At 39.1% G+C, this 12,490-nt stretch overlaps 2 protein-coding genes across 3 annotated transcripts; one reads left to right on the plus strand and one right to left on the minus strand.

Moving 5' to 3' along the window:
* Window positions 1–206: 206 nt before the first annotated feature.
* On the minus strand, window positions 207–5,674 carry LOC118421886 (guanylate-binding protein 2-like). Its single transcript, XM_035829392.1, has 10 exons — window positions 5,551–5,674; window positions 3,613–4,022; window positions 3,042–3,203; window positions 2,647–2,707; window positions 2,270–2,418; window positions 1,793–1,879; window positions 1,426–1,540; window positions 874–950; window positions 368–461; window positions 207–256 (listed from the first exon to the last, which is right to left on the minus strand). The coding sequence occupies exons 1-10, from the start codon at window positions 5,672–5,674 to the stop codon at window positions 207–209; spliced, it is 1,329 nt and encodes a 442-aa protein (XP_035685285.1).
* Window positions 5,675–5,922: 248 nt separating this feature from the next.
* LOC118421611 (14 kDa phosphohistidine phosphatase-like) lies at window positions 5,923–9,349 on the plus strand. Of its 2 annotated transcripts, none has more exons than XM_035828970.1 (4): window positions 5,923–6,174; window positions 6,677–6,796; window positions 8,170–8,294; window positions 9,073–9,349. In XM_035828970.1, the coding sequence occupies exons 1-4, from the start codon at window positions 5,955–5,957 to the stop codon at window positions 9,166–9,168; spliced, it is 561 nt and encodes a 186-aa protein (XP_035684863.1). In that variant the 5' UTR covers window positions 5,923–5,954; the 3' UTR covers window positions 9,169–9,349. The 2 variants fall into 2 exon arrangements, with proteins under 2 accessions (XP_035684863.1, XP_035684862.1); XM_035828969.1 differs by lacking the exon at window positions 8,170–8,294 and adding an exon at window positions 7,368–7,492 and having other exon boundaries at window positions 9,073–9,344.
* Window positions 9,350–12,490: the final 3,141 nt, after the last annotated feature.

A 12,490-nucleotide genomic window follows, 5' to 3' on the forward strand; every position in this document is an offset into this window, starting at 1 on the left:
CTTCGTTGGCAGCATTGACCAGAATGTCTAAGAGAGAAGCCAGCTCTGCACCAGTGATGGGTTGATCTAAAGACAAAATACTTAACATGTAAGTAATATCAAAGACACAGGCTGGGGTTGTCAGACTTGTTGCAAATAAAATATCTTTTTTCTTTAATATTCACAACCACATACTTTACAAGAGCCACTACTGTCTGAGTGTTTCACTAATCGTCTGTCACCTTCTTCAGGGCAACTATGACTGGTTCATGTTGCACTGCAGGTATACATTTACAATGTAGCAATATGGTCCCAAATTTAAAGCTTTGCCACAGTCATTCACAAATCTGATTAACTATTCGACTGAAATATAGGAACCCCGCTTTACCGTTTTTCTCCTTGGGGACCAGTCCTTTCCTGAGCTTGCTGATCAGACTGTCTCTCTCCTCCCTGTACTCTTCTGTTAGATCTTCTTCTCGTGCCTACAAAAGAAAAAGGACCCATAGTCGTTTTGAGGGATTGATACCTAGTAATCCACTGTGCCTAGGGCTGTAGGGGGCAGTATTGGAAGAAACAACCTTGAAGTTCCTTCAAGCACATTTCACCTCCCCAACCAAAGTCATGTTCCCGGTTTTATATCTGCAGACCTGTATATTGAGGAAAGTCATTTAAGGTACCTTTCCCCAAAGACACAATGTTGTAGAAACCTCCACACTCACTACATTATCAAATTATAAGTTTTCTTTTGCTTTAGATATACTGTTACCAAATCAGGAACAATTGCTGGTAAAACAATACAGTACACAATGGATATCCTTGCCATATAACATTGATGTATGGTAGGAACTGTCCCTCTAACACTGAAGCCCGGTACTGCAAGCCCTTGTTCCGTACCTGAGACAGGTCCTGTAGCAGCTCCCTCCTGGTTGCAGGGAGGAACAGGGTGTGGCAGTCCACGGACTTGAAGACACCTGGGGAAAAATGGAATGAGTAAAAGGTCAAAATAAAGAATTTGTGATAGAATATTTCTTAACATAACAAAACAACTTAGAGTTCTACACATACTGCATTATACTTAAACTCATCAATGGCTTGACATGACTTTTTTAGTCATTTTACAAAACTTTGTTGGGGGGCTTCTTCAAAACAGTTTCATTTTTATAGATATATGAGGACTTTGCCAAAAGACTGTGGCAACTGGATATGATTTTGGAAATGGTCAGATGTTTCACACACCGTACAATGTCTTTCGTCAGTGACACTGAGGACTTTGATCAATACAACAGTTACTGTAATTTGCATCTTAAAGTTTGTTCCCATTACCTCCTCCCTCATGACCTCAATGAAAAGATGCATGCTTGCAAGCCAATTTGAGCTTCTCATAGACATAAAAAAAGCAAACAAATAAACAAACAAACAGTGAGATCAAAATAGTGTTGTATAGACCCAGCAGGCTGATCTCATAGTCTTCGTTGTCCCATGCTGACGTGTCCATCAGTTTCCTCAGCCACTCCTGGGGGGAATCGTTATCTCCCAGCAGCTGGGCAAAATCCTGAACAACCTGGAGAAAAACACACTAAACTTGTTACCTTTAGTAAGAGAAAAATGAAAATTTGTTAAGGCTACATAATTATAAGGTGAGTAATAAGTATGACTTTCTTACATCGCAACAGTTAAAGTTAATCCAATTTGATTGTGAGCTAAAACATCATAATCTGTTACACTTGACTGTAATTCATCTGCTGGGAAGTACCAGAACACTTTCCTCTGGAGTTGAGTCCCTCTTTAACTGTTTATATGAAATTAGACTCACCCACAGAAGAGGAGGGAAGCTGAGCAGGTCATGGTTGAAGTCATCCGCCCACTTAGACCTGGACATCTGGGACCGCAAGGCAAACAGCTGAAGGGGAAGACATTTAGCAGTTAGTTAAAAAAATGTATTTCTTTTATGTTCTGATTTGAACAGTGACCACACATGGAATCTAACCAGTCACTCCTAGCTTAATTAGTGCCAGACAAGCAGGATGGTCCAGGGATTATTCCAGGACCGCTGTCAGAGAGTGGTGACACAAACCCTGCTCTTTCAATCACTACCGTACAATGTATTTCTAAAATCAAAGGATAGTTCTATGTTGAGCATAAAAACTTTAATATTCAAATATTGCCTGATGTCTGATGGATAAAACTCATGTGGATAAGCGCAAAGCACAACAGTTTACTGTAAAGAGGAGAACAGAAAGTCTGATATATACAATTATTGAATCAAACCAACGAGGTTGTATAGTCCCACCTGAGTTCTCCTGGCCAATACTTCCAGGTAGTCTATGTCGGCCTGGTCGATGATTTTGACAGAGTTGTAGATGAGATAGGAGCTGAGGAGGGTCGACACAGCAAAGATCTTGGCATCGTAGTTCTCTGAGATGTTGTTGGCTGCAAAACCTGGAGAGGAAGCAAGATTTTTATATTACAGTAGAAGCCGCTTAATTGCACCCCATTTCCTTGTGCATTTCATGCAGTTATCCGAATGGTGCAACAAAGCGAAGCTAATAAACTGGGTTTGAGGATTTCGAGCAATTAACAGAAGTGTGCAATTATCCGTCGTGCAATTAACTGGTTTATACTGTAGTAATTCTAATCTTCCTGACTACTAGGGGACCACAGACTGACCTTCAGTGTCGAGGAAGATGACAGAAAGTTTGTCTCCAGAAGGAAGGGTCATCTCCATAGGCTACAGAGGAATAGTGAGAAATAAAAGGACTATTAGTATCTATAAAAGACATAAGTTCTTGCAGGCTAAAATGTAGTCTTCTTTTAGGTCCATCTCAAGATTTCCAGAGGTAAAGAGAGACAGAGAGTAAATGTGTTGCTTTTTGACTGCGCAAGACATATTCCAAGAAAAAACAACACAAGACTGTGTGAGAAATTAAACCGTCAGAACTGAAACTTTTGTTCACAAACCCTCCACAGTGACCTTACCTTTCCCCACATCCATATGCCCATGGTGTGTCCCAAACCTTACCTTCCCCCACATCCATATGCCCATGGTGTGTCCCAAACCTTACCTTTCCCCACATCCAAATGCCCATGGTGTGTGGCCGTACATAGGGGCCGACCCCAAAGCCGGTGGACTTGCCCATGAGCTGGTTCATGAGGAAGGACTTCCCTGAGTGGAACTTTCCCACCACAGCAATGGTGGCCACCGCTCCTGATATCCTGTGCAACAACTGGGAGGAAATATAGGTTAGGCCAATAGAGCAACAAAGTGCTAAAGTTTAACAAAGGCTAAATGGGGTAGGGACATTTCTGAGCAACCTTCGTAATAACCCCTGCTTTGCCTATTGAGTAAATTGGTCAAACTTGCCAAAGCTCGATGTTTCTGACTTTGGGATAAGAGATGCTGCTACAGTGAGTATACTAGTTCAGTGTCTAAAAGTGGCCAACGGCCTTGCACTGAGCAAACACATTGAAGAAAAAATGTTCATCTGTGTTAGTCTTCAGCCTGCAAAGCTAGCCATAACAGAGATTTAACAGTTTAACATGGTCATTCTGACTTCCGGTGTCTGCGTCTTTGTCACGAGTAATCATGCAAATCTAGAAATAGTGTGAATGTGAACATCCCTCCCTATTGATTACCTTGACATTCTGCTGTACCAGTACCAGTTTCTTGTGGGTGACGTCAGGCATCACCAGCTGTAGGGGCTGTTCAGGGAAGTCTTGCCAGTGGTCCAAAACCTCTTCATCTTCTTTGAGCTCAATTTTTGCTTCTTTACTAGCCACTTTTCCCACCTGTTGGGCTGCCTTGTGTGGAGATGGTGGCTTCTGTACTCCAGACTGGACATTTTGTGTACCGTGTTCCAAAATCTCTGCATCCTTTTTGCTTTTCACCTCTAGTTTTCTATCAGCTTGCTGTGTGTGTGCCCTAGTTGGGTTACTGGGAGAGTCCTGTGGTTGAGGTTGGACATGTTGAGTGCTGTGGGGAGGGCCAGATTTGGACTTAGTTGGAGCAGGTCTGACTACAGGGGGGCCATGGACACCTGATCTGTCTGGAAAATAGAAAAAGCAGGTTTACTTCAGGTCAAGGTAATTAATCTAAGGGACACAACAAATACATTACTAGTATGCAAAAGAAATTAATTAAATTAATTATTGATTTGTGTATAATTATGTACCTTAGGCTATCTATATACCCAAAACAATGACAATCCGTCAACTAGTGCTTGAGTTATTTGCCGCTTAACTCTGAAACAAAATATGCCCCTGTACGTAGTTCCAAAAAAGCCACTTTGGGGCCCAAACTTTAATGTACAGGGCTCGAAATACACTTTTCAGTCAACTTGCACCAGTGCAAGTTAAGCCAAAGGTAACTTGCACCAAAAGAAACTTACTTGCACAACCCAAAATAGTGAACTGTTAACCCTTTATTCTTCTTCTGAAAATTTGCAAATATATGGGGATACATAAAGACCACATGTTTGGATATTTGTTTTCCAAAGCGTATTTTATTTTGGATTTCAAATTGTACAACAAATGTGAATTTAGGCTTAATTTAAGACAATTCAATGTCTACAACTTGATAAGATCAATAGATTTCTTCTGGACTCTTCGAGTGACTTCCATCACTATTCTTAACCATCGCTAGAACAACTCAATACAAACACATATAACTGGAAAATCCAGTTGATCATATCAAAGTCACTAAATTGTATGCAAAATGTATTTACTCATATGCAAATCAAGGTAAGACAACACCATAGGAATTATTAGCATTATAGAGATGGAATTGTCTTCAAATTTTGTTTACCTGGATGTCTAACTCAGTTTAGAAATAACAAATTTAGGCTATTTTTTTATTCAGTGTTGTTTTCTTTTACCTTTCAATGGCAGACAATATTCTTGGTGTGTGTAAGCTTTTTCTAAAGTCAGGTATTAGTGGATAAAAGTAACTTGCACTGGTGCAAGTTTGGTCCAAACTTACTTGCACCACACCAATTTTACATGCACAAACTTGCATATGCATGTGGTATTTCGAGCCCTGATGTATGTAACCCTTATTACTCTCTGCCCAAAGAGCTGTCTACCACTCAAAAATCATGGCCACAGCATGTACAAAACACAAGATATCAAAAACAGAAGTTCATTGCAGTATCTTAGAAAGCTGCTAGGGGGCCATTATCGAACTTGACCCCTACCCACCTATCCAATATAATCAGCATCCATCAAAAGGTTATCGAGTTATGCTGTACATTTATAGATGCACAAAGAAAAAAAATGCTCAAAATTAACTTTTTGGCGAAGGTATGAACATTTCAGTTGCAGATTTGATACATTTTGTCACACACAATGACATGCAATATATAGAATTAAAAGTAACGTCGACAGAAAAACCAACGAAAACTTCGGACGCAAAATAAACGAAAACAGTGCCAGTGTAACAAACGTTTTCATTGCTTTGATTTTGCGTCCAAAGTTGTAAACTGCCTTTTACACGTGTGACGTCACAACAATAAACTTTGAACAGTTAACAATAGTCCTCAATAATTTCGGGTTTCCCAGGACCTGTAGCCACCCTACCTTCCTCAACGAACGTCTCAGAAAACTCCTTGTGCAGTGCTGAGACTGTCACCCCGCAGAAGACGAGAAAGAAGAACAAAACCTTCCTCAGCGCAGAGGACACCATCTCGTCTCGTCTGGGCATGTCTTCATTTGGCAGAGTTTCGGGAAAATCCACTTAACAAATAGGGAGTCCCATCGTCAGGTATTCCGGCTAAATCCATCTATTTTACACAGGTACTCACATTTGAAACATCTTTTTAAGTCTTAACATTAATATAGATATGTGTTTTGAGGAACAATGTGTGATTTCTTGAACCGTAGATTCTCAAAAAGTGTTTCTTGTAAATTTAATTTTGTCACCTATTTTGAAATGAACTATTCTTGTACCCTTTGACCTAGAATTCTCGACATTCCCGCCATCCATGGTGGTACGGTGTTGGGTTGTGTGCTGTCTGATGTTTTGTGCTGTCAGATCGTTTGCATTGTCAAACGCCTCAGCAAAGTGTGTTTTACCTGTGGTATACAGTGCACGGCAGTTTCTGTGCGAGTTGAGGCAACCCTCGCTCGGAAATAGGACGACTTTTTCCCGCCAAGGTTCTACCATGTCTGCAGAGGGGGGAGGGGCGGAGGCCAAGTTGGCTGGTAACGTTGAAGTTTTCTTCTGAAATTTGAATGACCGCTTTTCTCTAAATTTGATATTGTTGTATAGTTAAGTGCAGCGTAAGTCTTTATTCAACAGAAGGCTAATAAATGTAAGTTTAAGGTACTTATTCTCCAAGCAGATGTTGGGAGGACCCCGGGTAGGTAGAAAAATCTTCCATCCCAACATCTGCTTGGATATTACGAAGTTCCAGTAATATTTTGTTTCCAGATGTTAGGATGGTAGTCCAAGCAGAAGTGGTGACGAACTATGTGAACCATACTTTAGATATTAGTGATGATCTTTTTACAGCAATCACTGTTGTTTTGTTATTACATCCTTGGAACTGGAAATTAACGTTGTAGACAAATAACATTGCTACTAACTGATTTGTTGAATATGCTGGCCCCATTTTATGATCAGCATGTCAACATTGGTACGGCCAATATTTCTGTAATATGATATAGATAGCATAAACGTTTCTTTTGTCTATACTCCCTGTAGCGATCCCTGATGTTGAGATTGACCCTGACGGCAAGTTCAAGTACATCCTGATCCGTTGCCATGGTCCCGGTGATGTCAGTAAGGACATTGTCAGGGGGTTCGCATGGGCAGAGTACCATGGTAGGTATATGCAGTTATGTTAAAACTGCATCATTTGAACTGTCATCATGCATTGGTTGCTCAGTACTGCTGGTTTTGATATACTACTTGAAAAACAATTGTAGATGATACATGTATCTACTAGAGTGTAAATTTTTGCCCGGATTCCAAGGCATTATTTGATCTTTGTTTTCTTTTCTTTGGTATCAGATTATTAAGAGCATTTTGCATGTCTATATGTTAAACATTTTATGTAGACTGAACAGCTCATAACCCCAAAATAAATACTTATGTAAGTATCCTGCCTAGGGAACCGTAAATAAACACTTAACGTAACGGTTAACAAACAAAGCATATTGTAACAGGCATTATGCCATGGGCGATAAAAAAATAGCCTGGTGTCCAGCTGTATTATAGCTCCCAAGTCTCTTCTGTCCTCCCCACAAATATTTGCGGAGAGGACAGAAGAGACTCAGGAGCTATGATACGGCTGGATACCAGGCTAGATACAAAAACCAACCACTGCTGCAATTTTTCTTGTCAACTGCTGAAGCCGCAGTGTTTAAAACGACTGTAATGTCCCGTTCTCCAGCTGATATCTATGACAGAGTTGCGCCGGGGATTGAGGCTCTAGGGTTTGACTGTGAATGTATAGGCGGCGGCAGAATACAGCATAGCAGCAGTCAGAGGACCATCCTAGTGTATGGGTACTCCATGGTATGTTTTATGTCTACTTTGGGGGTGTTTGTCCCTGTGTCTGTTTGAGATGATAGTTCACCGACCATGAGATGATTTCAAAGTAATTACTGAATTGCAAATGCTTTGCATGTGATTCAAAAAACAGAAGGAACATTTTTTTTTACAATTCTCCTGAACATTTTGCCAGAAAAACTATAGGGAAAGAGTACAAGTAAGAGTGGGATTTTTTTCGGAAGAGAAAAGTACAGCAGAAGTTTCATCCTGATCTTGCCTGGGTACCATCTGATATAGTACTGGGTCTGCCTTGATTTTTTCAGGGCAGGTCTGTTAGTAAATGAATGCTACCCAGGCTGATCCATTTTTAAAAGTTACAAATTCTATAGGCTGGGGGAAAGATAGACAGAAAAAATTCAAATAGCACATCTTTCCTTTTTTACAGTTTCATTATACAGTTACTTTTACACAGTACTACACACTTTGTCTGACCCTTGCTTCTTCCCTCAAGACCTCAATAAAAAAGCAGCTTGCAGGCCAATTTGAGCTTTCATGAATAAACAAAGGTTCAAACAAACTGTCAGACTAGGATTGCATTATGTGCTTCTACCAGTCATGTCACACAGACACAGGGACATCCCACCACCCCGTAGTCTCAGACCTGTAGTTTTCCACAGTGTTTGTAACCGCTTCACTTTCAGACCACATCTACGGGAAGGTGAAGCCTGTGCTAGATGAGCTGCAGATCCAGTCCCAAGTGCTAGGGGGCGGAAAGATCACCCATGAGAGCGCAGAGAAGAAAATCCATGTCTATGGAAAATCCACTGTATGTCACATGGGGAATAAGTGTTGGACAGGGGAAACTTTGGATGGGGAAAACAAAGAATTTATTTGTTTTCCCACTTTCAATGCTTGCCTTGTTTGTACTAATCTTGCTAGATTTGAAAGTGTCTGTTGAAAGATGCAACTGAGTGTCTCCCAATTTGTGGATTGTACCCTGTACTGCTGCCTATGTCCTGTTTGTTAGTTATTTTGTGTGTTTTCAACAATTTTCTTGAATAATTTGTGCTGTTTACTAAATCAATAGGCTGTCACAAGTGTTAATTCTTTTAGTTTTGGAACACATTGTTACATAAAACTGGTCTGGCAGGAATTGAATTGGTTAAAGCAAGTGTTTTGTAGCTTTGACAATGTTTATGTATAATATAGAGCTGCTTGCACGATTGCAATAATATTATGTAACTTATACCAGATTTGCGCCAAATTGCAATCAAGCAAGCAGCTTGATATGATTTTGGGCATGGTCAGACATTTTAGGTAACATCCGGTATCTTTTGACAGTGACACTGAAGAGATCTCGTTTCGGAGCAGGTTTTGTATCCTAACTATGAATTGATATGCAAAGGAGAGGAAGACAATCTCTCTTGAACAAGAACTCTTCAGGGCTTGAAGATAGATAACAAAAGATAATGGATGTTATCTGAAACATCTGACCATTTCCATGGATATCCAGTTGCTTGAGTAACTGGTATTTGGCGTATCTTATTACACAAGTTTACTTATTAAACAAGTTTACTATGTCATTTTATTTTTTTCTTCTACAGGGTTTTGGCCAGGCTGACCACTCCATCACTGTGGAGAAACTCAAGAAGAAGTTTCCTGACTACTCCAGCATCACCTTCAACAATGAGGGGTACTGAAGACATGAACAGTGTGACAACTTCTTAAAGACTGGCTCTGCAGAGTTTCCTTTCCATACATTCAAGGCTTTAAGAGTATGATTATGCCCAGGATACAAGGCTGATTTGCCAACAATGTTCCAACCTCTTGAAGAATGGCTCTGCAGAGTTTCCATTTCTTACATTTAAGGCTTCAAGTCTTGTACTGCCTTCTTAAGAGCGAATGTCTGTAAGGGTCAAACAATGGTGGCACCGGTCAAAAAATAGATTTGGCTCCTTTTTTGCACAGTGATAGTACTTGGTACACAACCCCTCAAAATAGCTTTCTTTCTTCTCAGAACCCCTCGTTGCCATGGCAACAGGCCAAAGAAGTTTGGGGGCCGTTTTGCCGGATTTGGGCATGTCAAAAACATGAAAATTGGCCAACTTAAGGGCACTATCACTGAACAATGCTTTAACTAAACAACAAAGGCAGAATATGCTGATCAGAGCAATGCCTAAACTTGTATAAAATAGCAGTAAAGTTAATCTCCTGTAAATTCTAAGGCCCTGGGCAGCCTGAATACAATACACTGTTTTCAGGTTGTAAAGAATCTGAAATTTTGCCCAACTTCAAAGCACTGAAAGTCCATAAGTATAAAATATTTTCGCTTGCAATTTACTACAAATAATAACCTACTATAGGGCTATTAGATGAATGCTAGCAAAGTTTGGGTTCTTGTTTTGTTGCTATGCAATCGTCCGTCGAAGTGGGTCAAATTTCATGATTTTGATAATATGTCATTTTGTGCTCTCTTTAAACAATCATAAGTCCCATACCAAAGTTGCTCTGCAATTAAAATTCACATGGATTATAAACCAATGTATTGTCTATCAAATGCATGTTTGTAAAGTTCGGGTTCTTGTTTCGTTGCTACGTAATTGTCCTTTAAAGTGGGTCATTTTTTATGATTTTGATAAAATACATTATTTGGCATCATCTTCGAACAATCATAACTCACAAGCCAAAATTGTTCTGTAACTAGAATTTACCTGAAATGTAAACCAAGATATTGTTTCTCAAGGTCATGCTTGTAAAGTTTGGGTTCTTGTTTTGTTGCTAAGCAATTGTCCATTAAATTGGGTCAATTTTCATGATTTTGATGATATATCATTTTGCGCTCTCTTTGAACTGTCATAAGTTGCAAAGTAAATTTGTTCTGAAATTGAAATTAACAAGGAATACAAACGAATATATTGTCTATCAAATGCTTGTTTGGACAGTTCGAGTTCGGGTATTCTAACAGTGAATGTACATGTCCCTGAAAGTAGGTCGTATTCCACTGACTTTTCCACAAATCATGTTCTTGACAACAGTGATACACAGTCTTTGTTTTTATAGAACCGATGTAGCAATGTGCTATCACCATGGAAAAAAAAACATTTGTAGGAATCATATTCTACAGAAAGTCATATTTATGTTTAATGTCAGATTAATCCACTCTGAACTTTCAAACATTCTGCTAGTTTTAAAGCTAAGCATGACGTATGACTACAGTCTTGAACATGTTTGCATCCCCACAATATGGCGACTTATTTCTACATTGGAACAAATATCTTAAATCTCTGTGCATCTTTCTTTCACAGTAATGTGAAAAACATGTGCATTTTCAACTTCTGCTAACACACTCATTTTCAGCAAGGACATGAACTTCGGTATTCTTGAATTTTCGCCACATATATGGACTTCGAAAGGCAATCAATTATTGGTGATCGCAAATCAGATTTAGGAATGTTAGTTCGTACAAGTTCAATTTCCTTGCCACATCGCAAGCTTATATGTGTCTCCCAAAAAGGAAGACGTAGATAAACGTCATTCGTTGCTTCATTTTGATCTTTACTGTTGATAGACTCGAACAAAGTTAGGTCAAGATGCTGACCTTCATCATCCTCTGCCGTATTTTGACGTTAGCCTGTCAAGCTAATTTCCACACAGACAGACTAGCAGACAAACATCAATCGCCGCCAGGAGTTGGCATTTCAGGCAAACTTCAAGAGCAACCTACTAGTACTAGGTTCGTTCTTGCCCTTGAGTATGGTCCATTGAATAGCAGAAACTGAAAAACGCATGTTTTCACATAAATGCTACCGTGAAAAGAAAGATGCACAGAGATTTATGATATTCGTTCCAAATATGTATATACATTGTATAAGCTAAGTCTTCAAGAGTCATATTGTGGGGATGCAAACATGTTCAAGACTGTTGTCATACGTCATGCTTAGCTTTAAAACTAGCAGAATGTTTGAAAGTTCAGAGTGGATTAATCTGACATTAAACATAAATATGACTTTCTGTAGAATATGATTCCTACAAATGTTTTTTTTTCCATGGTGATAGCACATTGCTACATCGGTTCTATAAAAACAAAGACTGTGTATCACTGTTGTCAAGAACATGATTTGTGGAAAAGTCAGTGGAATACGACCTACTTTCAGGGACATGTACATTCACTGTTAGAATACCCGAACTCGAACTGTCCAAACAAGCATTTGATAGACAATGTATTCGTTTGTATTCCTTGTTAATTTCAATTTCAGAACAAATTTACTTTGCAACTTATGACAGTTCAAAGAGAGCGCAAAATGATATATCATCAAAATCATGAAAATTGACCCAATTTAATGGACAATTGCTTAGCAACAAAACAAGAACCCAAACTTTACAAGCATGACCGTGAGAAACAATATCTTGGTTTACATTTCAGGTAAATTCTAGTTACAGAACAATTTTGGCTTGTGAGTTATGATTGTTCGAAGATGATGCAAAATAATGTATTTTATCAAAATCATAAAAAATGACCCACTTTAAAGGACAATTACGTAGCAACGAAACAAGAACCCGAACTTTACAAACATGCATTTGATAGACAATACATTGGTTTATAATCCATGTGAATTTTAATTGCAGAGCAACTTTGGTATGGGACTTATGATTGTTTAAAGAGAGCACAAAATGACATATTATCAAAATCATGAAATTTGACCCACTTCGACGGACGATTGCATAGCAACAAAACAAGAACCCAAACTTTGCTAGCATTCATCTAATAGCCCTATAGTAGGTTATTATTTGTAGTAAATTGCAAGCGAAAATATTTTATACTTATGGACTTTCAGTGCTTTGAAGTTGGGCAAAATTTCAGATTCTTTACAACCTGAAAACAGTGTATTGTATTCAGGCTGCCCAGGGCCTTAGAATTTACAGGAGATTAACTTTACTGCTATTTCATACAAGTTTAGGCATTGCTCTGATCAGCATATTCTGCCTTTGTTGTTTAGTTAAAGCATTGTTCAGTGATAGTGC

The sequence above is a fragment of the Branchiostoma floridae genome, chromosome 8 (genome assembly GCF_000003815.2).
Source record: "Branchiostoma floridae strain S238N-H82 chromosome 8, Bfl_VNyyK, whole genome shotgun sequence".
NCBI classification, from domain to species: Eukaryota; Metazoa; Chordata; class Leptocardii; order Amphioxiformes; family Branchiostomatidae; genus Branchiostoma; species Branchiostoma floridae.